This window comes from Trachinotus anak, unplaced genomic scaffold (genome assembly GCF_046630095.1).
Source record: "Trachinotus anak isolate AG129_WGS33_773 ecotype Australia unplaced genomic scaffold, CSIRO_AGI_Tana_v1 ptg000019l, whole genome shotgun sequence".
NCBI lineage: Eukaryota > Metazoa > Chordata > Actinopteri > Carangiformes > Carangidae > Trachinotus > Trachinotus anak.
Window position 1 is genome coordinate 946,556 of NW_027273870.1, and position 21,619 is coordinate 968,174.

At 41.7% G+C, this 21,619-nt stretch overlaps 2 protein-coding genes across 5 annotated transcripts in view; one reads left to right on the forward strand and one right to left on the reverse strand.

Moving 5' to 3' along the window:
* stx8 (syntaxin 8) overlaps positions 1-7,308 on the forward strand; it is a 41,029-nt gene extending 33,721 nt beyond the window's left edge. The window contains exon 8 of the mRNA XM_071503764.1: positions 6,503-7,308. Coding sequence (XP_071359865.1) covers positions 6,503-6,567 — 65 coding nt within the window. The 3' untranslated portion in view covers positions 6,568-7,308. The remainder of the gene's footprint in view (positions 1-6,502) is intronic.
* Positions 7,309-7,590: 282 nt separating this feature from the next.
* The window catches only part of ntn1a (netrin 1a), a 60,845-nt gene continuing 46,816 nt past the window's right edge, over positions 7,591-21,619 (reverse strand). For all 4 annotated transcript variants that reach the window (XM_071503762.1, XM_071503761.1, XM_071503763.1 and 1 more), the window contains 2 exons: positions 14,822-14,896; positions 7,591-11,050 (listed from right to left, as the gene is read on the reverse strand). In XM_071503762.1, the coding sequence (XP_071359863.1) occupies positions 10,722-11,050; positions 14,822-14,896 (404 nt within the window). In that variant the 3' untranslated portion in view covers positions 7,591-10,721. The remainder of the gene's footprint in view (positions 11,051-14,821; positions 14,897-21,619) is intronic.

Genomic DNA, 21,619 nt, shown 5'->3' on the forward strand with positions numbered 1-21,619 from the left:
AATATTCCTGGAGCGTGTGTGTGTGTGTCTGTTTGCAGGCGTTCATGCGATACAGTGCACCTGCATGTGTGTATGATGCATATTTTATGAAGTACATAAGTGGGAATTTGTGCAACTGTATTTGAAATGTATGTTCTTGTGCATGCATGTGTGCATTGGCGTGTGTGTGAGTGTGTGTCACAGACCTTCTTCGGGACACACACACACACACACAATGGAAAATTCCCCTATGGTCTTCTTCACTCTCACCTCAATGCTGTCTTTCTTTTTTCCATTCCTCTCTGTCATCCCCCTGTTCGTCTTCCCAGTTGTTTGACACTTGTCTTTGTGTCATGCAGAGAAAGAATTGAAAATACAACATGCCACAAATTGTTCTGAGGGCTTTTCCTCTTTCTCCATGGCAGCGTGTTTATAATTCCTTAGCTTTAAGGCTTTATTTATTTTTGAAGCCACCTCTCATCCAAAGACAGCGTTTGGTGTTATGTCTCAGCCAAGTCCTTGTAAAGTTAGGAACGTCTGGCTTTGACAGCCGAGTGCATACTTAACATAACTATTGGAAGCTGCCACACTGTAAAAGAGGCATCTTAGTTTTTACAGACTGGTGTTGTGCTACAAGCTGGAAACATTTCCAGAAATTTGAAAAATGTTCTTCACTGTAGGGTGATCAATATTTATCATCAGTCATTTGCACTCTGGAGTGAGGAGCAGAACAGTTGTGTGTTTAAGCGAGCACCAATAAGAAGTTGAAAGTTGGCGAAGAGTAAGCTGAGCTATGGGACTCACATATAGCTCGACCATGGTTCTTGTGGCATACTGTGCGTGACTGGTGCCTGTAGTGTTGTGAAACCTCTTTTTTGTTGAATCATGCTGGATTCAAGTGCAGCACAGGCTTGTTGAGACATCTATCCCCTAAATGTACACAAGATTTAGACTTGATTTAACTGCATTAAAGGAGTTGAAATACCTCATTATTTCACACTCAGCAATAGTTACAAAGGGCTTTACAAAAAGATACCCATGGAAAAAAAACCAAAACATACAAAACCAAAAATAAATAGATATTTTTAAGAAAAAAGTGCTTTTAAAAACAAAGTTATTGGCTGGCCTTCAGTACTTCCAGGATGTAGTATTTAAAAAGTTAATATACACAGTGCTGTCACTGAAACCTGATAAGCCTGATTCACAGAGTCATTCCCACTTGTTTTAGCTGATGTTGGTGAGAACTGAGGAGTAGAGGCTTTGAGTTGGGTTGGATTAGTGTGGCAGATTAGTCTCTGGGACCAAAGAGTCTCTTGAAGAGTAGTGTGAGTTCCCCAGAGCTTAGCCACCACCATCAGGCAACATCACTGCTGGGGCAGCCCTTCTCAAAGAGCTAATCCTCAGTTTGTAGAGGGCTGCTTCTGCAACGCCATGAATCCTGCAGGTGGCTTGCATCTCAAGTAGGTTTGTACTGTTTGGACTAGAGAAGAGGCTGTGGGTGAAGGGAAGCATTTGACAGTGTTGGAAGAAGAGCATGTACAGAGAGTAGCTGCACTGACTCTAATTGTAACTCAGGAGTTGTCAAGGAAATGCAAATTTTGTTGAGCAGGGAAGTCTACCTTTTAAACCTCTGTCTACTTTAATCATGAGATACTGCTCGTTCTTGTTTCTCCCATTGCCTTCACATGGTATAATGTTGCAAACCAGAACTGGCAATTGAATATGTTTCACGCTATTGATGAAAGCCTTCCTCTACATAATAAATCCTGCTAATGGTATTTCCACATTTTAGAATACTCTTATTAAGTGGCAAGTTATATTAAACTTTCCTCAATAAATCTATAAATATTTTAAATGCTTTTTACATCTCATTCTTGCCGGAGTTTGAGTTAGAACAATTTAGTCCCAGTTATTATGCTCACACCACAAAATTACACCAGGGAGCACATGGTTTCATCTACCAGCTGAATATCAGACATTTTAGTCACACATATTTATTATATATTTATTGGTAGACCAGCATAATAAATTACATTGCTTTAACAGAATAGTATAGAAAATGTAAATATTAACAAACAAGATCTTGAGTCATGGATGGCAAAGTTTGTTGGTCTGTCCACCACTTTGGTCCAGACTGAAATTTGATAGACATTCATGGTCCCCAGGAAATGAATCCTAATGACTTTGGTGAACCCGTGACTTTTCCTGTCACGCCACCAGCAAGTCAAAGTTTTTACTTTAAGTTTCACATCTTAAACTCTAATAGATGGATCAGCAGGATCAAACCTGCTGACTCTGGTGATGTTAATGTATTAGCAATAGTTAAGAAATACATATGTTTATATTTGTATCTTAACTAATACTCAAAATGAAAAACCGTTAAAGTTTTTTTGTCCTGCTCACTTGTGCTGTGAACATTAACATTTTTGTCCCTTTTCTTAGGAGGTCATTGTTGCCTTTTCTGGTCCAATAATGGTCTTTGAACCATAAGCAGGGGGCATGACAGCAGTAGTGAGGGAGGTTCAAGGGTTGTCTCTGTCTGTCCTGGGCTCTCACCAATTATTTTTTTTTCCTCTGTGATTTATCTTACTGATGTGTCTGAAAATTGCTAAGATGGGATGAACCCAGACTCTGGCCTCCAAAGCTCCTGGGTGGTCAGTCTGTCAGCAGACACCAGCTATCGCCCTCAGCATCAGTGTCACAGCAGAACCCTAATCTATTTGGCAAGCAAACGCCATTATTGTCATTAGTCTCTGGAGGCCTCCTGAGGGTCAGGAGTAGCTTGTTTAGTTACCGAGGCAGACAGGGACGGTCCAGAGAGAGGGAACAGGAGGGTGAGGGTCACTGCGGGGGTCTAATGTGGCTTCATGACTGGCTGTTCATGGCATTAGAGGGTGTGAGAGCCTCATTCCACAGTAACAAATGCATATTTTATACAGCTCAGCCTTTATTGCCATTGTTGCTATGGTGTTGTCAGATGGAGTTTCAGACAGATGTTGGACCAGGCTGAATTAAATTCTGATGTCTGAATCTGATGTGGACTGGGTGTTGCTCTGTTATCGTTTACACCCAAACAGAGATAATTGCTGTGTGTGTGTGTGTGTGTGTGTGTGTGTGTGTGTGTGTGTGTGTGTGTGTGTGTGTACTTGTACTTGCTACATAGTAAGGACCAAAAATAGTATTTTACTAACAGAGTGAGGACATTTTGGGAAAGTGAGGACATTTTTGCTGGTCCTCACTTTTTGAGACACCTTAAAATCACATTTTGAGGGTTAAGACTTGGTTTTAGAGTTATGGTTAGAATTAGGTTTCGGTTAAGGTTTGGGCCAGGGTTAGGGTTAGGCACTCAGTTGTGATGGTTAAGGTTAGGGTAAGGGGCTAGGGAATGCATTATGTCAATGAGTGTCCTCACAAAGATGGAAGTACAAGTATGTGTGTGTGTGTGAGAGAGAGAGTGTGTATTTGCTTTAAGCATGAGGCTTTTAAAGAGCCATCACAGAACTATTTGTGCATGTGTTTCTGCTTTGACATTTATATTAAGCTCACATGTGTAAGTTATCAGGAAGAGAGGTCATGTCTAGACCATGATAACTCCTAACACACGTGTCCTGTAGGCTTATATATTTTATATATATTATATATTAACACCTTCCTCTCAAAATGAAAATACACCGTGTTCAAATAAATAACTGTGTGCAGAGAAAGAAGCAATTAGCCATAAATACCTGAAAAAAATAAGTAAGTAAAAGACAGATGACTAAGGTGGCACAATGAGCTAAAGAGGTGCAAAGACATCTGGACCTCTTACAGTCATACCCCATATCCTGGCAAAGAATCCAGCATCAGCCTAACATGTCATCAGACCACCAGTACCACCGCAAGCAATTAGTTCAGCATGGCTTATATCTCTCCCTGTGGGAAAGACAACCAATTAGGACGCAGAGGGGAACGCAGGAGGAGTTAGCCAAAGAATGAGAGAAATGTAAACCCAAAGTGAAAGAGCTGGGGAAAATACCAGCCGCATGCTAAATAACAATGGACAAGTTGGGTCAGTGAGGGGATTGTCGACAGCCCTCAGCCCCGCCAGAGATGCAGTTGTTTGAAATCTTCACTCCTGTGCCATTCTAGGAGGAGAAGAAGGGGGGAAGTAGTGGGTGAACGCGTCCTTGGAGAAAGTTTTCCATATTAAATGTGTGTGGCATGGGTTGTGGTATAGGTCATACTAGTGTGTGTATATAGTGTGTGTATATATAGTGTGTATATATACTATATATATATATATATATATATATATATATATATATATATATATATCTCACCATATTCTAAATGCAAGTGTTTATGATGAGCATGATATCAGCCACCCACCTTCGCCTCCCCTCTAAAAGACTTTTATGAGTTATACAGAATTTGGACAAGCTGAACTGTATAAATATATAAAACCTGACCTGATTTGTCAGATTTTCCATATTTAACCAACCACTCTTCATTAAATTCTCAACAACTTGTTACATCTGCTGACATATCTGCAATAAGCTAACATCCACTAATATACCACTGTTACACCACAATCAGTGGTGCTTATCACGCTGTCCCCCGGGCTGCACTGGGCCACTCTGACCATGTCATGGTCCACCTGATTCCCACATACAGGCAGAAACTAAAACTGTGTAAACCTGTTGTTTACAAGAACCTCCAAGAACCTCCAATTACACCAATCACCAAAACAAATTCCTTGTATGTGGAAACATACTTGGCAATAAAACTGATTCTGATTCTGATTCTGATTCTGATTCTGATATACTGGTCCAGTGATTTATCAATCAGGCTCTAGACTAAGTTTGTAAATATTAATTAAATTAATATGAATTAAAATTAGAATCTAATTGATCTTTCGTCCATCAATTATCTCTAAAAACCATTCAGGTGACCTACATGATGGCTCTTTCCCAGTAAGTGTGACAGTGAGCCAGCATGAGCAACACCAGGACCCTGAAACTGAAGCAGCTAAATGGAATTCAGCCATCATTCATTTTATTATTCACACCTGTGCCTTTCTCACTGTGGCGTGTCAAAATGTCTCTCATACACAGAGGCCTTTCATTTAGACAAATAGCAAACAAGCAAAGATGTAATCTGCAGGTATTTGGCAAAACAGATTTAATAAAATTAGACTCCAAGTTTCCCAAAAGGCACATGTCTTTATACTAAGAGTGAAAAATTCCACCTGTAGCAGATTTTACAACCGTTTTTTTTTTTTTCTCGGGGTGGTGACTATAATAAAAACTCTAATATTTTCAGGTCCAGGGGGTGAAGCACTTTGATGAAGTGTGAGTGAGCTTTTGCACATTTTTCTCTGCTTCCATACTATCAATGAAAAACAACGATTATCCTCTCGAGGCAGAATCAGAAACATATGCCTATCACAGTTTGCAGTCTGTGGTAATAAAGCTTTTGTGGCTGTTGAATGCATGTAAATTGCATTAAGTCATCAACAGGCGAATGGCAATGTGCTGCAAGGGCATAGGCACTTGGGACTTGTGCTAGATCAAGGACTTTGTAAATTAGTAGTGAGGTATGTAGGCTTCTTACCTCTTCCAAGTGTATTCCCTTGTGTCTGCTGCATTCCCCTCCTTCTCTCTGAGTCTGTCTCAAATCAGGTTTGGAGTTCCTCAGCTGCTTGACATTTCAATTTTCACTACAGTTAGAGAATTTACAGAACTGCAAAGGTTTTATCACAAAAGCATATAGCAAAGTAAAGTTTCAGTTTTTCCTGCATGAATGTTCTGCAGAATGATCTCATGTTCACCCACACCAGCAACTTCATCAGTTTCTGAGATTTACAGGATACTTTTCAGAATGTCACAGTCATTTACAAAATATAGAACTCGCTCAGTTGCTCGACTGCTCAGATCAGAGATAATTTGTTGTAAAAAGATTGCAAGCCTTATGACATTGTGTTTTAGGATATCAACCTCATGAAATCCTTAAAGAATTAGTTTGGCATTATTCTCCATTTTTCTTATTATCATTAATTCCCATTAAAAGACTCAAAGCAACAATGCGTCAGTCTGTCTCTCAGTACAACTTCCCTTTTCTTTCTGTGGCCCTCAGACCGAGGCTAAAAACAGGTTATGAATGTATTTCAAATTACATATTTTCTGTAAATGGCTAATTTGCTAAAACATCTGGGAACTTTAGCTTTTAGCAAACGTTACTGACACAGGAGTAAATAATGCATTTGTTGGGGCCTATTTTCAGCTGTGGATTAATACACATTTGTTGCTCTGGTGATAATTTACAGAAATGCTTTGTAGGATCAATTCAAAATAAATTACAGTGACCATGTGATGAATGTAACTATAGAATATCAACGGCCTCGACCTTTAGGTTTCTGGCAGTTACCTCTTGTCGTCATGTGGGGCTGCCAGCGTTTGGAATTCCCTCGTGAAGCTTCAAGTTGCCACAACTGGTTTGGCTTTTGCCATCTGATATCCTGTTTTTCTCCTTTTCCCTCCTTCAGGGATGCTGGTGGTGATCGTGCTGCTTCTCATAGCCATCGTAGTGGTCGCTGTGTGGCCTGTGTAGGTGACGAGGACAGCAGTGATTATGGGCCCGCGCTGGACGACTACCACAGTGACAGGGTGGTGCAGAATGCTGGTTTAAAACCTTTGCATACACATTGCACACATGTACAGACACTTTAAACACTGTCTCTCATCAGATTTTATTTTCATATTCTTGCTCATCATATTTAGACAAAAGTCGCTGGTGACTGCCCAACCATGGCAATGTGAAATGAAGATTTATGCAGCAGTTACATTTTTCTAAACAGTAACTTGCTACTTGGGTGAAGGGCATTGGTAGCCCTGTGATAGATTATATTGCTCGGGTGTAAATTGTCCTCTTAATAGTTGTTCAAGTGTCTCTTGCTCATTAAACCAACAGTTCATCAAACAGTTAATTATTTGGAGTATTGTAATCATTTTGAAAAGTATTGGACGGTGATTGTTTGAATATTGACCAACAGCCGGACCTCCCACAGGTAGCAGGAGCTTTTCTTCCATAAGTCTGTCTGTGGTCTAGGCTGAGTCTCACACTGGGTACAGTTATTCTGCAAGCTTTGCAATATTCACACTCACTTATATTTACCCATGCATTACTGTAGCAGCTGTAATGTTATCATTTGTCTTGGGATTTTGTGATGTTTATAGAGTAGCTCTCAGCCAAAACAAACAGCTCCGCTGTGTTACTAACACAGCTATTCTCCTTCCTTGTAAATCAATTCAGCTTGTAATTTCTAATAAATGACATTTCCAGTTAATAGTCCCTGGACTCCTGTCTGTCTGCGTTCATGCCCAGGGCCCTCACTCTGGAGGATTACAGTGTTTTGTAACATGATATTTAGCTGGGCTTGACCTTTAACAACACTTCAACACACTAGTACCACTTCCATATTTCCATTATGAAATCTGCATAATATTTTCTTTTCCAGTGTACCTGTAATGTTATGAAATGGCAACCAGTAAGTGGAAACAGCTGATGATTTACCTTAGTATTCACTAAATAACTACATAAATAAAAACAATGATTTAAAGCAACAGAGGCAAATGATTTTTCAATGTAACGAGTTTATTTCAACTGAAAATCTGAATTTAGTTCTACCAGGTTGGTGTGTTCAGTAGTTATTATTTCCTTCTTTAATGGCAACGATCTAAACAACCACAAGTAAAAAAAAAAAAAAAAAAGTTGAAGACAATAAAATCCACAATGTCTTGTGTCATTAAATATATTCATATATAATAACCATAATATATTAGTACGCATTGTAAAACAACATTGCAAAAAGTCTTTGCAATGGTGACAACTAAACAACATTTACAATTCATAGTATGAACACAAAGCAATGCTTTGACAGGTATGTGTGTAGCGTTTCATCAGGAATCTTGTCAAACCATTGCTCAGGAGACGGATGTAAAATTTACAGCATGAGGCTTCAGAGACTAGAGAGGTGAGATTACAGATTACGTTGTGCCAAACAGAAAAACATTGCAATGAAATGTCATGATGTAGGATTAACAATGAAAGGCAGGAACATGTAAATATACTGTATGTGTGAGTGTCGTCATCGTCAGCCTTGGGAAAGCCGTCAGCACGTAGCATCACGTTGGACTGAAATTACAATCATTTGATTGGTTGTACAGTAAAAAAGACAAACTCCATCACACCCTAAATGTAAGTACTGAGAAGTTCTTCTGCAATTTGGTCAACTGTGTCTTTCAGCTTAGCCCAGGTGATTTTGTTTTCTCAGAATTTAAAAAGCCCTTCGTATTTGTCATCATCTAAGAGGCTTTTCAGTCCATTCAGAAAATTCCTGGACAAATGAGTAGCTTTATGCGATAGTGGAATCAAAAATGATTACCATTTAAAACAAAGGGAGTCCATTTGATTTAAACCATGTGTCTTAAAATGATCTGAAAGCACTTTTTCAGTTACTTGTGCTGTGGAACAGTTTAAAGGGTGCCAGAATCAATGTGATTTTGTAAAGCAACAAATACCAGCAACATCAAAAGTGTTGCTCAGTGTGTTTTGGGATGGACAGAAATGAGCCCCAGTTTATGGGGCATCAGATACATTGTGGGCTTTTTTTTTTTTTTTTTTTTTTTTTTTTTAAACAAACCTGAGCAGTGTTTTTTTTTGTTTTTTTTTAACCAGGCATTCCTTGAAGAAATCCAAACTGAACTGCATACAAATAAATGAGCAATGTGGTTTGAATCAAGCAGCGTCAAGTGATTGCAATTCACCCCATTTCTCCCTGCGCAAGTGTAGAAGTGAAGAGAATTAACGTGACAGGTCAATGGGAGACTGCAGCTTCTGACTGGTTGCACAGTGGTCTTTTAGTGAATGTACAGTCATGCATTGTGTTTGCAAGAATGTGTGGACTGTAAAGGTAGTTATCTGCAATCTCCTAGTACTGAAGGAAGTACTCTAGATGAATACAAGCCAGTGTGCGGTGGATTTCAAAAATGCTCGTCGAGTGTTTTCAAATAATTGTTGAGCACTTTTTCAAGGTGCAGTTTGTGCTCAAGTTTTCATTTTTCTGTTTTGCATTAGGGTGATCTGCTGCACCATATGAGGTAAGGAAATAATTTATTTTTCATTATGCCTATTCTCATTGCCTCCTACAATCTGCATTGATTAAGTGTAAGTGAGAAGTTTGGCAGCCTGGCAGCCACACTGTAAGACCTCAGTGAGATGCAGACGTCAGGTAAAAGGACATTTTTCTTCCTTTGTCTTTAAAGATACATTTTTACCCACTGAACAGTGTTTCATGAGCTGGTTTGCAGGAATACATTTCTTTAGAGACAAATCATACAAACATCTGCATTGTTGCACTTGTGACGTACGAGATGCACTTCTGTGTCAGCAGTGTCAACACGAGAGCGTGCAGTACCTGCAGCTGCAGCACAGCACAGTTCTAATGTTGCATCCACTTTGCACAATGCTCGACCCGGGGTCACTTTCACAGCTCTAATCATTTTGTTGTAGAACAAGGATGATATTGTTATTAAAATATATGACATATTATTTTGTAGCCACTTAATGAAATTCATTACATTATCATTTATTTTCATTAGCTCTACCCATGAACAACTCATGATTTTGTGATGTTTCGATAGTATTTTTATAACGGTGGCTCTTGTCCTTTTTTGTTAAACACAACACAAACCTGCAGGAGTTCTGAAATAAAAAAAAACAGTTACTGTAAGTACTGAAGGTGAAATCAGTGATTTTTAAATGCTGTCTTTCCTCCCAAACAAGTGTCATTTTAACATTAGTACCATCAGCAGCACCAGTTAGAGAACTGAACATTGTAGTTGTAAATCAGAGGCCTTCACATGCAGGTTTGTACAGATACTGAACAACCAAAATGAACCTCTGAAGGGGGCAGATAGAAAATAATAGAAAATAAGCTCGAGATTAGCCAGCTCAAATTTGCTTTAGTCAGTACTGTGTTTTATCCTTGGTTTTCTTCTCTCACCTGCATATTCTAAATTTGTAAAAGTCTTGACAGTTAAAATGTATGGTTAACAGATATCTTGTTTCTTGAGCTGCAGATGTACAAGAGAATCAAATCAACAGCTAAATGTAGAGTCCGTGTCTGTGGTTCAGAAGCAATCGTCTTTATGGCACAGGTCTGAGAAATATTTCTGCCTCGTTTAGCTCAGTGAGGACTTTTGATGAAACAAGCTCGCTTCTTAGCTAAGAATACAATAAGAAAACCATGCAGAGGCAAAATTGCAGTGGTTATTATAAGTGGGTTTTTCTGTGTCATCTTTGCACCAGCAGAAAATGTCCATAAAATTAAAACATAAAATATAATGATTTCATACTGAGATAACGAAAACAAACACAAATAACTTTATATACTGGTAATAGGTGCAAATTCGGCAAATCCACAAGAGAGACAAAATCTCAAAGTAAAATAAACCATAAAACCAAATCTGCAAGGTGAGCTCCTTCAACAAAAGTTCACTAGAAAAGACAAATCATCCTAAATAATTCTCTTCATGCTTCTACACAAAAAAGCAGCGACATAAACAGTCTCTTCTCTGTCCGTGGTCCTCTGTCCATCTCTCATTCTTTTTTTTCTTCTTCTTCTTTTTTTTTTTTTAAATCACCCGCTCAGATTTTCTCTTGAATTTCTCTTCCTCTCCGGCATCCTCTTTAACGTTTCCCGCCTATGGCTTCTTGCACTTGCCTTTCTTCTCCCGCTGCTGGAACTTCCTGAGCCTGCGCGCCCACGTGTCCCTCCACTGGATAACCAGGCTGCCTTTGTCAGCCACCACTCCGCTCTGGCCGGGGGAGTCCTCATCATTCCCCAGCAGCAGGTACTTCTTCCCGGGCTTGATCTTGGGACACTTGCAGGCCACGTCTTTGGCACGGACCCACAGGAACTGGTCCCCGCGGCGGATGCGGCTCTCGCCCTGCTTGTAGACGGAGATGATGTTGACGGTGAACTTCCACCACTCGCCAGCTTTGTCTGCCTTCAGGATGTGCACCTGGACAGCTGCAGAGATCGGGGAGCAGAAGAGACGACACAAAATCACTTCATGTGGGATTTCTTTCCCTACAGAACATACAATCTGTGGCACCCCAGCTGTAAACACAGAGCATTTGCCCACAATATGATGTGACCCACTGCGTCTAATTCTTTCCATGCTTTACCATGGTAATACAAACAAATACACTCCTGGCCTTCTGAGTAAAGGTTTCCCCTATAACAATTTCTACACCACTGAAATGTCTCTGTCACTGGATATTTATTGAGGTGATTAAAAAAAAACTTTACAGCTAAATCTCCACAGTGTGGAGGGAGGCTCGCAGTGAGCGCTGTAAAGGGGTCATTAAATCCAGAGCTCCGACACCTTCTGATGTGGCATCAATATCCCAGGTTTTCACCAGATATAAATATGCAGAATAAACAATAGGAATGCTTCAGGGAGCACTGAGCTTGGTGTGGGTGTCAGCACTGATTCAATCATCATCGTTTTTGTCATGAAGTTAATATCAGCTGCTGATAGCACTGACAAATCAAATGGGATTACAAACATCAAGTAATGAATAGAGAAATTAGAGAAGCGCTGACATCACAGAATAAAAAACGAAAAGTTATGAAGGTAAATGGGTGCCCACGTCCGATATGTACAAAATGATACCTTAAGTCTATAAATGGACCCTCATGTGGAATAAATACTGTTTATAACCTCAGTGGAAAAGACCGGTCTATGGTCCTGCTATGATATACGGCTGCACGTGTCCGTTACTACTGACAGAGCAGTGTGATTTGTAATGTGATTAGAAGGCAGCGTAGGGCTATTAGAGACGTTAGCTGGAAAGACACTCAGTGATATCACATGATGAATGAACTGGTACGGTCCTCAGAGAGAGAGAGAGAGAGGAAGAGAAAGAGTGGGAGAGAGGGCTGCCTCTCATGGATCCTACCCCAACTATCAATATGTATTATATTGACCAGATCTCTATGAAGCTCCATTAAAGTTCTCCTGTGCTTATGGGACAGCTTTTGAAATGAACCACCTTGCTCCAGGGTCACTGGTTTCACCTTCAGTGTAGAGCTAATGGAGCCGAACATCATGGCAGAATGAAGAGTGTGTGCTGTATTCAGGGCAGGTTTCACCTCGGATCACTTCCCTGGGAGTCACACTTAATGAACGGTGAAGATCTAAAACTGCTTCTAAATTATTTTTTTTTCCTCAGTTAAAATGAAGCGTAGTAACCTCCCAATGTGGAAAACTGAAAACATATCTGAGGAGAATTTTAGTTTGCTCCTTTGGTATTTGATATTTTCGGTTATACGCTGATCTACTTTTATGCTGAAATCTTAGCTTAGCATCAAGACTCGACACAGCTTGTCTGGCTCTGTCCAAAGCAACAAAATCTGCCTTGTTTGTTTAATCTCCACAAAAACCCAAGTGTAAGATCGTTAAGTTGTGGTTTTACAGTGGGTAATATGTCGGACTATTTCTTGGCTGGGGGCAGTAAGTTCCTGGTGTTTTTGTGGGTTGTCCGGCATCTGTTATCTGCTGCTGCTCCTGCCCAACACATACTTCGTACATTCACATCACTGGGCTTCCCCCTGTGTAAGAAATGTGCTACATAGCTATGTAGCCTTGCTTTGCTTTTACAGTTCCAGTGTAAATGCAAGTATCTGTTGTCGTTCGCCTGCTTCTTTTAGTGCCACTGGATCATTTTCACAATAGTTTTATGCCCCTGAAGCCCTGCGCCATGAGGTGGCTGGTATGTTATGACCTGGCAGTGACCTCTGCAGCGCCCTGCACCTACCAGCTTCCACCAGGAGCTGTTCTCTCTTTGTGTTTGGACAACAATCACTGTGTACTGTGGACACCGAAATGCCTAGAACAGTTATCCCCGGCATTTTTTATATTTTCTGAGATCAGACATTTCCACCCCCTCCCTGTATCCCTCTCCCTCCTGTGATTCCTAATGCGTCTGTATATCGACCACAGAGACTTGTAGCGTCGTTTCCCGAGGCAGCATGGAGCCCAGCTCCCCTGCTGATCTTTTCAAAACAGTCCAAAGCAAAGGCTCTCTCGAGTGTTTCTGCAGATTTACATTGCTTTTGACATTTCGATCAGCTTCGCTAAGCTCACGTGTGGTAAACACTGTACAGGCATCTTGCTCTGGTCTGTTATGAATCATGAATATGCTGTTGACAACTCTGGATGGATATGACAAGAAGCTTAGTGGTTCTCATGTACATAACCGACACAAAGCCCCCCTGGTGAAGGCAAGGCGAGGAGAAAGTGGATTACACAGTGGATGATGTAGCACTTAAATCTAATGGTGGACAGATGGATTAAATTAAATGTTTGTACAATAACCTGATTATAAAAAAGGTTTGAAGTGAAAAACATAGTCACTAGATGGTACACGTCTGTTTTAAAATGGATTTCTTTTAAGAGCAGTGCTAATTATTTGTTGTTCTGCTATATATGAATACATTAAATCTATAATTAGTGCCTATATGTTGTCCTAATCAGTTATTAACAATACAAAGATAGAAACCTTCCCTACAGTTAAATCCAAAGTTTGCTCTGTCTCATGTTTCCTGAACTTTCTCTGTTCACTCTCACTAATACTCTGCTGCGAACTCTGCCCCTCACATCAAAATATCCTGCACCCACACACACAAACACTGGTGCACGAGGGGAACTTCCATTTGTCTTTTGCTTGGTTTTATCTGAGACATCAGTACCAGCAGATTCCCTACACTTCACCTACACACACACACACACACACACACACACACACACACACAAACACCAAATCAGGTAGAAGGCACATGAGGGTACTCAGTAACGTGTTGAGTGATGTTTTCTCCAGCAGGAAATCCTGATGTCTTTTTTTACCTCTTCACCTCTCCACCCTCGAGTGGATGCTGCCAGCTGTTATCATTCGAGTGTTGCAGAGCTGCTGACATAAATGTTGAAAACCTGAATTTGAAAGGTTAACAGCAAAAATGAAGCACGGCACTGTGGCTGACACATGCACGAGCTGGTACATATTTCAGAGACAAGGCTCTTCTCACGACATCAGCTGCAAAGTTGGCATTGGTGGAAGAGGAGGTGTCTATAAGCTGACCCCCTAACTCCTGCAAATCCCTGCAGAACAAAGCCCAGGCCTGTCCGTCAAGCTGCTGAGGTATGCTGCAGGATGCCGCTGCTTGGTTGACCAGTTCAGCAGCCTGACTTCAATCAGGGGAGGGGACAGAGGGAGGGGAAGAGAGGGGAGAGGTCATACGTCTTATCCACACCTTGAATGGCGTGGCGGACGGACGCTCACAGGAATGCAGCGAGAAGCACATCGGTTGTGGGGGAAGTGGGCTGCCTTAATGAGGATCTCTCAGAGAGCGCCCACTGTCCGTCACACTGCCTCTGCTTTATCCGCTCGGCTCGGAGACAACCCTTCCCACACACACACACACACACACCTCAGCCTAATTCTTTATCCTGTCCTTTCTCTTCTTCTGTTTGTCTGCTTCTCTCTTCCTCCTTTAAGATCGGCTGTTTTCTGTTTGATCCTTTGTCTCTCTGTGCTCAGAAAGCTGGAGTAAGCCATCAGTAAAATGCCTCCCCTGTAAACTATAGCAGCTCCCCAGCATTGTGGAGGACTTGGCGCAAAAGGAGTAAACACTGCACATCAGAAAGAATCAGAGAGAAAATGTTGCACATTCTGTCATTCCACTGCTCCCAGAAAAGTTAACTGTCTGTTTCTCCCATCAGACTGTCTGCTGACTCACCGTAATCTTTCTTGCAGTACTTCTTCATGTTGATTTTCAGTTTCCCTTTAGACGCCTTGCAGTAAGAGTCACAGTCTGCAAGAATAAGAAGAGGGAAAAATACAGTTCATAAGCTTGAGGGAGAAAACAAGCAGTGAATGAATGATGTTTGAAAAAGGTTCTCAGATAAAGCCACTTTCAGAACATAAAACTATATAAATTACAAAGCCATGAAATGCAGGACAAATGTTTTTGTAATTATTTTCATAAAAATTGACCAGAATTTGGTCAAAGAATTTTTTGTCAAAGTTGTGACTAAATAAAAAGTAAGACAAAAAAATATTCAACCACTTATAAAAAAACTAATGAATTTGATTTTTTTTAAAAAATCAATTTGTTTTGTAATTTTTCTTTTTGTAAATAGTGAAAGTAACCAGGTTGTTATTCTTAATTGTTATTATTATGCAAGAATATAAAAAGTCATTTCCCTCTAATTCTCTGTCCAAAAACAAAACAGGGAAAATATCTCCTGTTTACACTGTAAACTTTACATTTATTTCCAACGTTTTTAATACTTTATTAAAACAAAAAAATATTATGTAAAGATGGTGAATAAGTTAAAATTAATTTTACTATCGATGAGCAGGGAGTTTAGTAAATGCAGCCATTACAAAACAAATCCCCGGTGAACTTTATAACTTCCACAGGCTTGAAGTGTATGAAACATTTACACGTGAGGCAGAGCTTTTTTAAACTTGAGACAGCTGCTTAAACACCTTGTTTCTATTTCTGTCATCTCGTGCATTTTTGGGGACGGGACTTTTGTATTTTTACTCACTGAAAAGCAGTTTTAGTAATGAAAAAATACAGTTTCCTTCAGCCTTTTGGATCCTGTTGAACAAGAATGATGATAGCCCTCCTTTTGGTGATTGGTTGACACACATCTGTCTGGTTTGACTGTGTCTGGTCTAATGTGACTGTAATGGGCCGAGGTGGAGGCACTTTACCCTCCGACCGTGTCTACAACCTCCCTGTGTGATGGTGAGGACGTCTGAATGGAGCTGATGGTACCAGCAGCTGTTTGGGAGAAATACAAATGACCACTGCCATCTACCCACTCACTCCCTGTCAGACTTGTGGGAATGAGTCAGGCCTGAGTGGACCACCCTCCACCCACATCAACCCCACCTCCCTCCAAATCTCACCTCGCTTGTCACCTCAGCCCCCGACCTCCTGAAAAAAATAACCCCAGGATCACTTCAAGGCCCCACGGAGAAACACGTCAAGCTTTTGCATTTATTGCAGTGGAGGGGGATGACACGGGGGGGCTGGCAGCTATTTGAAGGAGTGGAAGGTGGGGGGTGTGAAGCAGGTCAATGCCACACAAAAGGAGGTCAGGAAGGGAAAATTAGCCATCCATGAAGCGTTAGGCAGAGGAACCTTTTTTTTGGGGAGGAGGGGGGGTTGTCATGTCCACTCTGGACATGGTGAACAAATAAATACCTCACACAGGCAGAGGGGTCACCCAAATCCAAGCTACGTATCTACACACTCTGAGGTAGATGATTTCAGCTGGATTCATAACAACCTCAGAACAGAGCAGTTTTTATATTTACTGGACACCTTCATAAAATCCTGTGTCCTCAATTAAGGTTTGTAAATTCCATGTGCGACAGAGGAACGTCTGAGTCTCCACCCTGATTCATAATAAAGGAAAGATGACTCACAGTGTAGACATCCTGTGTGGACAGACACGAGGCCACCAACAGCTCTGTGTGCAACATATGCAAATACACAACGCAAGGCGTCAGAGATACACAAGCTCTCTGAGTGAAGAACATGTTGACAACAGTGACATGTTTCTCCATCACTGTTGTGTTTTTCATTTTGTAGAAGTGAACTATTATTTCTGTGTGGGCTGACCACACACACACACACACACACACACACACACACACACACACACACATTGTAGATTAGAACTACAATGATATGCACATGCCATTGCTTTTATGACAGATTACCATGAGGTGGAGGAGGCAACAGCAGATCCCACCCTCCACCTCGCTGGCCCCTGCAATCCAGAGGGTGCATAACTTCGGTGATTACTCCATGCTGTGCTGTCACACTGCCAGCCATCTACAGTGAGGGCCGGAATAATGTGATGTGAGGCCATATCTTAGAAAAAAAAAAAAAAGTTTCTCTGCTCTTGTAGCTCTCGCCCAGCTGGCATGGATCCAGTGTGCTGATTTAGTTTACACTAGTTGTAGGGAGTTAAGGAAAGAAGGTATGAAGAGATGGATGGACAGTGAGTAGTGGTGGATGAGAGTGATGGGGCGGTGGAAGAAGGACGGGAGCTTTCAGGCACCCTGAATATGAACAAACTGCATTGTTGTGACCAGATCTTTGCTCCATGCCTTTACTCCCCTTTATACTCCGCTTGAATGAGGTTGCCTGGGGAACAGCACCACAGGAAAAAATGCACCCAAAAAAAGAGAGGGAGGCGGGAGAATAGATACTGGTGGAGAGCAAAAGGGTGGTGAGGTTGACAAAAAAACAAAAAAAAGAAGAAGACAGGAGTGGAGTTTATCAGGGGGGTGGGAAGAAGAAGAAGAGGACCAGGATTTCAGTAAAACCCCAAAATCAGCTAAAAAAAGGAACCAAAGCCAGACATCCCACAAGCTGGTTAGCAGGCCCCAAAGCTGAGGCTGGTGGAAGTGAAGAGAGAGTAACAAAAATAGGCAAAGTAAATGAGGAGTCTATATGAGCTGCACCTGATTACCATGTAAATGATCGAGGGGGGAGCCGTGGAAAGGAGGCTTTGTTTTCTCATAACCCCCCTTGATGCCATCATGATACTTCCCCTTGATAGCCTTTCGTTCCCCATTAGTGTACCCCTGAGACTCAGCTCCGGGCCCCGCTGAGAGCACCCCGAGACCCCCATTTAGGGCAAGGCAGTCCCCTACCGTGAGGACAAATGTTCCCTTTGTGTGTGTGTTACAAGCAGGGGAAGTGGGAGCTGTCCTGTGGCGCTGTGCTAAAATGTGCTTTGGGTGTTCTGAGTTCATGTCGTTACTACAGCGCTTTGTTTCCTGCCTTTCAGAGCACTGAGGAGTGCGTAACTGAGAGGTGGACCTTTGCCTCTTCTATCAAAGTGCAGTTTTCATTTGGGATGCTTCTTGCTAAAGCTGCTGCTCAACAGGATACTGTACTGTACAGCGCCGCTGTGCCAACAGATGGAAGCAAAACCAGGCCTGCTTTAAGTTCAGTCGTCAGGATTAGATGGCTGATACAGTAGCACAGTGTAAAACACATGATCTACTCTCAGATCATAACAATGGCCAAGGTTAAAAAAAAAGAGAAATGACGGCTGATTAAAGTCGATGTAAATGTGCCTGAAAGGAATAAGGAAAAATAAAAATCTGACATATTTAAAATTAAAATCAACATCTCTGCAGAACCAGAGGACAATGGCTCACTGGTCCAACAAGTTCATCAAACCATTTAAACAAAAGAGGAAAGAAGACGCATTTCTGCAATGAAACGTTTTTCTGTAACAAAATGTTTCAGGGTCAGCTCTTGCTACGAGGTAATAATGTTTACATGAGCAGATTTCAGGGTTCCTGCTTCTTTCCGACACGTTCCGACCGGCTGAAAGCTGCATGGAAAAACGAAGCCCTCTGACTTATTTGAAACACTGATATTCAAATAAATTGAGGCGCAATCTGGAGACACAGTGAGGAACACAGAGGTTAGACAAAACGTGATGCCATAGGGCAAAGCACTGACGGATCAAATACCTTTATTATTTTGCCATTTTTCGACTGTTTCCTTTGCAACTGTTGTGACTGAAGATAAGAGCTGCTGCTGTGATGATGTAATAGAGTAGTAAAATCTTGTCTTAGTGAACTTCATGGGTCATATTTCAGTGTTTCCCTAATATCACAGCCCCTTACTATGTCTTTAATGCAGATGTATTAGAGCCCCTGGTCCTCTTGTGGGCCAGATGTAGGTGCTGTTAATACTTGCTGGAATAAACTTGGGCATTGTTCGTGACTAATCCAGACAAGAATGTTGACATGAGTTTGCAAAATGCTCGACAACATTCAAAATTTTTTTTTTTTCCTTCCATTGATTACAATTCTTACTCTCTGCATGTGGTGAGTCCTGCATGGTTAAGGTTGGGGAGAGGTTGTGGTCATGGTATTTAAACTATGATGAGGGTGCGGCTATGGTGAGGCAGCTAAAACACAAACTCACTAACAGTTTTGCTTACTTGATACATAAAGGGGCCACGACTTCCTGCATCGTCAGTGAATGTAAGTTGTGAGACACATAATTATCCGATATAGTTGCAACTCCTGCAGATATTGTGCTGAATTGTACTGAGGACACTGGAGTCAGAGGATTCAGGCCAGAGCTGCTGAAGGTCGCATGTGGTCGCAAACACAGTGTTGATTTGACAGCTATGAAAATGAGCTGACGGTTCAAGTTTCAAAATAACCAGCACGTCTTTACCAGTATGGCTGAATATAAAGATGTTTTTTTTTCTTTTCAGTGGCTTTCACAGTTTTCAAACAGATAAAATCAAATGTACCGAGGCAGGTGAAATCTGATCTGAAGTGGTCTCTGGAGTCAAAGCCAGGTGTAAACAGCAACGTCTATCAGCAAGATCTAGACACACTTTGGATGCATCTAGATACAAGATAGTGTGAACGGGGCCGCGGAAGCAGGACAGTGAGACAAGGAGGTGTAGATGACGGCTCGGGAGGAGGGCTTTCTCCTTCAACCACACTGATTGAGAAACAAATTGCAGCAAATAAAGCATGTAATTAGATTATGGAGTCCAGTGTGCTGCCCTGCTCTGTGCTGGGCTGCTCACACCAGAGCCGTGAGTTTGGATCCAGTCCAACAAAAGACGGAGAGAGAAAGGAGGAAAGAAAGAGAAGGAGCCCCCCCTTTAGCCCACTTCTTCTCTCATTGTATTGTCAGAGTAAAAGATGGTTTGTTTTTGGCAGACAACGGCCAGTGAAGAGGTTGTTAGAGTTCTTGACCTGATTTGAGATTTTACTCTGGGGTGGTGTGCAGTCGGGTCCAGGGAGATGAGTCGTCCTGCGGAGCTGTAACTGATGACTTTCAGATGAACCGGCGGGGGCTCCTGTTGGTTATCACCCAAGACTTAGACACGGAGAGAGGAAGCAGCCCTGCAAGGGTTTTCATGTCATGAAGACACAAAAAATTCCACGCAACAGTTGAACACTGGTGATGAGAACTTGATACACGTCCTTCACCATTACCTCCTCTCTCACTCTCTCACACAATTAAGCAGCGTAATAAGATCCCAGGCTGACAGGACTGTAAAGTGCGCTGGAGCCGGCAAGTTCTGAGCAGGGTGTGTGAGGTAAGACTCATGTCCAAAAAATCTAAGGAGGGGTCCGCCACAGATTGTGATCACTTCCAGCCTCAGACAACACACACACACACATATGACTGAACCTTGTTACCCTTGTGAGCCTCATCATCGTCACTTCTCCTCATCATCATTAGTTACTTTCACATCCTGTGTATCTCGACCGGCCCGGGCGGCCATCACAGGTCATCAGCGGTTAATCTCCCCCACATTTCGTTGGCGTGCAGACGTCTCTGTCACGACCCATGGGAGTGGCGACACACACCATCCGTGACCTACCAGCACAATGTGTGTTTTGTCTGGGCCACACCATCGGAGGTATTCTCCATGCATTCCAGCCCTCCGTGTGGTCGACAGGGGGAGAGCCCTGCTGCAGGAGACAAATTAATATCCACTCCATTTTCCCTCACACCCTCCTTTCACCCCCCTCCCAAAAAAAAAAAGATCCCCCCCCCCCCATGAGCGAGGCGCAACAAGACACCTGCCTCACAGCTGTCAGCCTGACACCCTCCAGGATCTCTCTCACACACACACACACACACATTTTCCCTTTTTTTCACCTTTATTTCTAAATTTACTTTCTTAATTGATCCTGGAATCCTTCCTTGTTTCTTCAGCATCTTCTTCCTCCATTTTCCGTGTTCCCTCCATACTATTTTCTTATCCCTATCAATCTATGTCCTTTTTTTTAAAAAAAATTTCCATCATGCTTTTTTCTTTTTTTCTGTCTTGTGGTTTTATATTTTCCTCTTCATCCGCTTTCATTTTCTATTTACCCAGCCTTTCCTCTTCACCTGTCTCTTGTATAAAACAAAAACCTGTTAAGCCTCAATTCTTCTTTGTCTTATTATAAATGTGTCCATATAAAATATAAATGTGTATTGTCAAAATTTATGTTAAATTTTTTTGTGAACTTCTTTATTGCTGTATTTTCCTTTCATGTAAAGCTACAACGTACCTCAAAACAAGAGGTTTTAATAAAGCTGTTCTACTCCTCCACCTACTGCAACTGCTACAAGTAATAATAATAATAATGATTATAATAAAAATAATTTAATAATTCTAAAAACTGAAATATGAACATATATTGCTGCAGTTGGAGGAGTGAGGTAGAAAATATCATTTAATACTATGACAATCGCCCCATCACATTAAGGGGATGCTGCTGTTGGAATAGCAGAGGTGCGTTTGCTGTGCGACCTTCTGAGGAGGCTCAGAGGGTAATGTATGCATCCTCTGGGCCTCAAGCCCGGGTGGTCCAGCAGGACCCTCAGCTACTCACAATTCTGACATGACCAACGCAGGACGTCCATCAAGGTGCTCCACCTTGCAGTCTGCTTGATTTCAACGTCTCTGGGCCGAACAGACCCCTGCCCATTATACATACGAGCGGGGGTTCCCAGAACTCT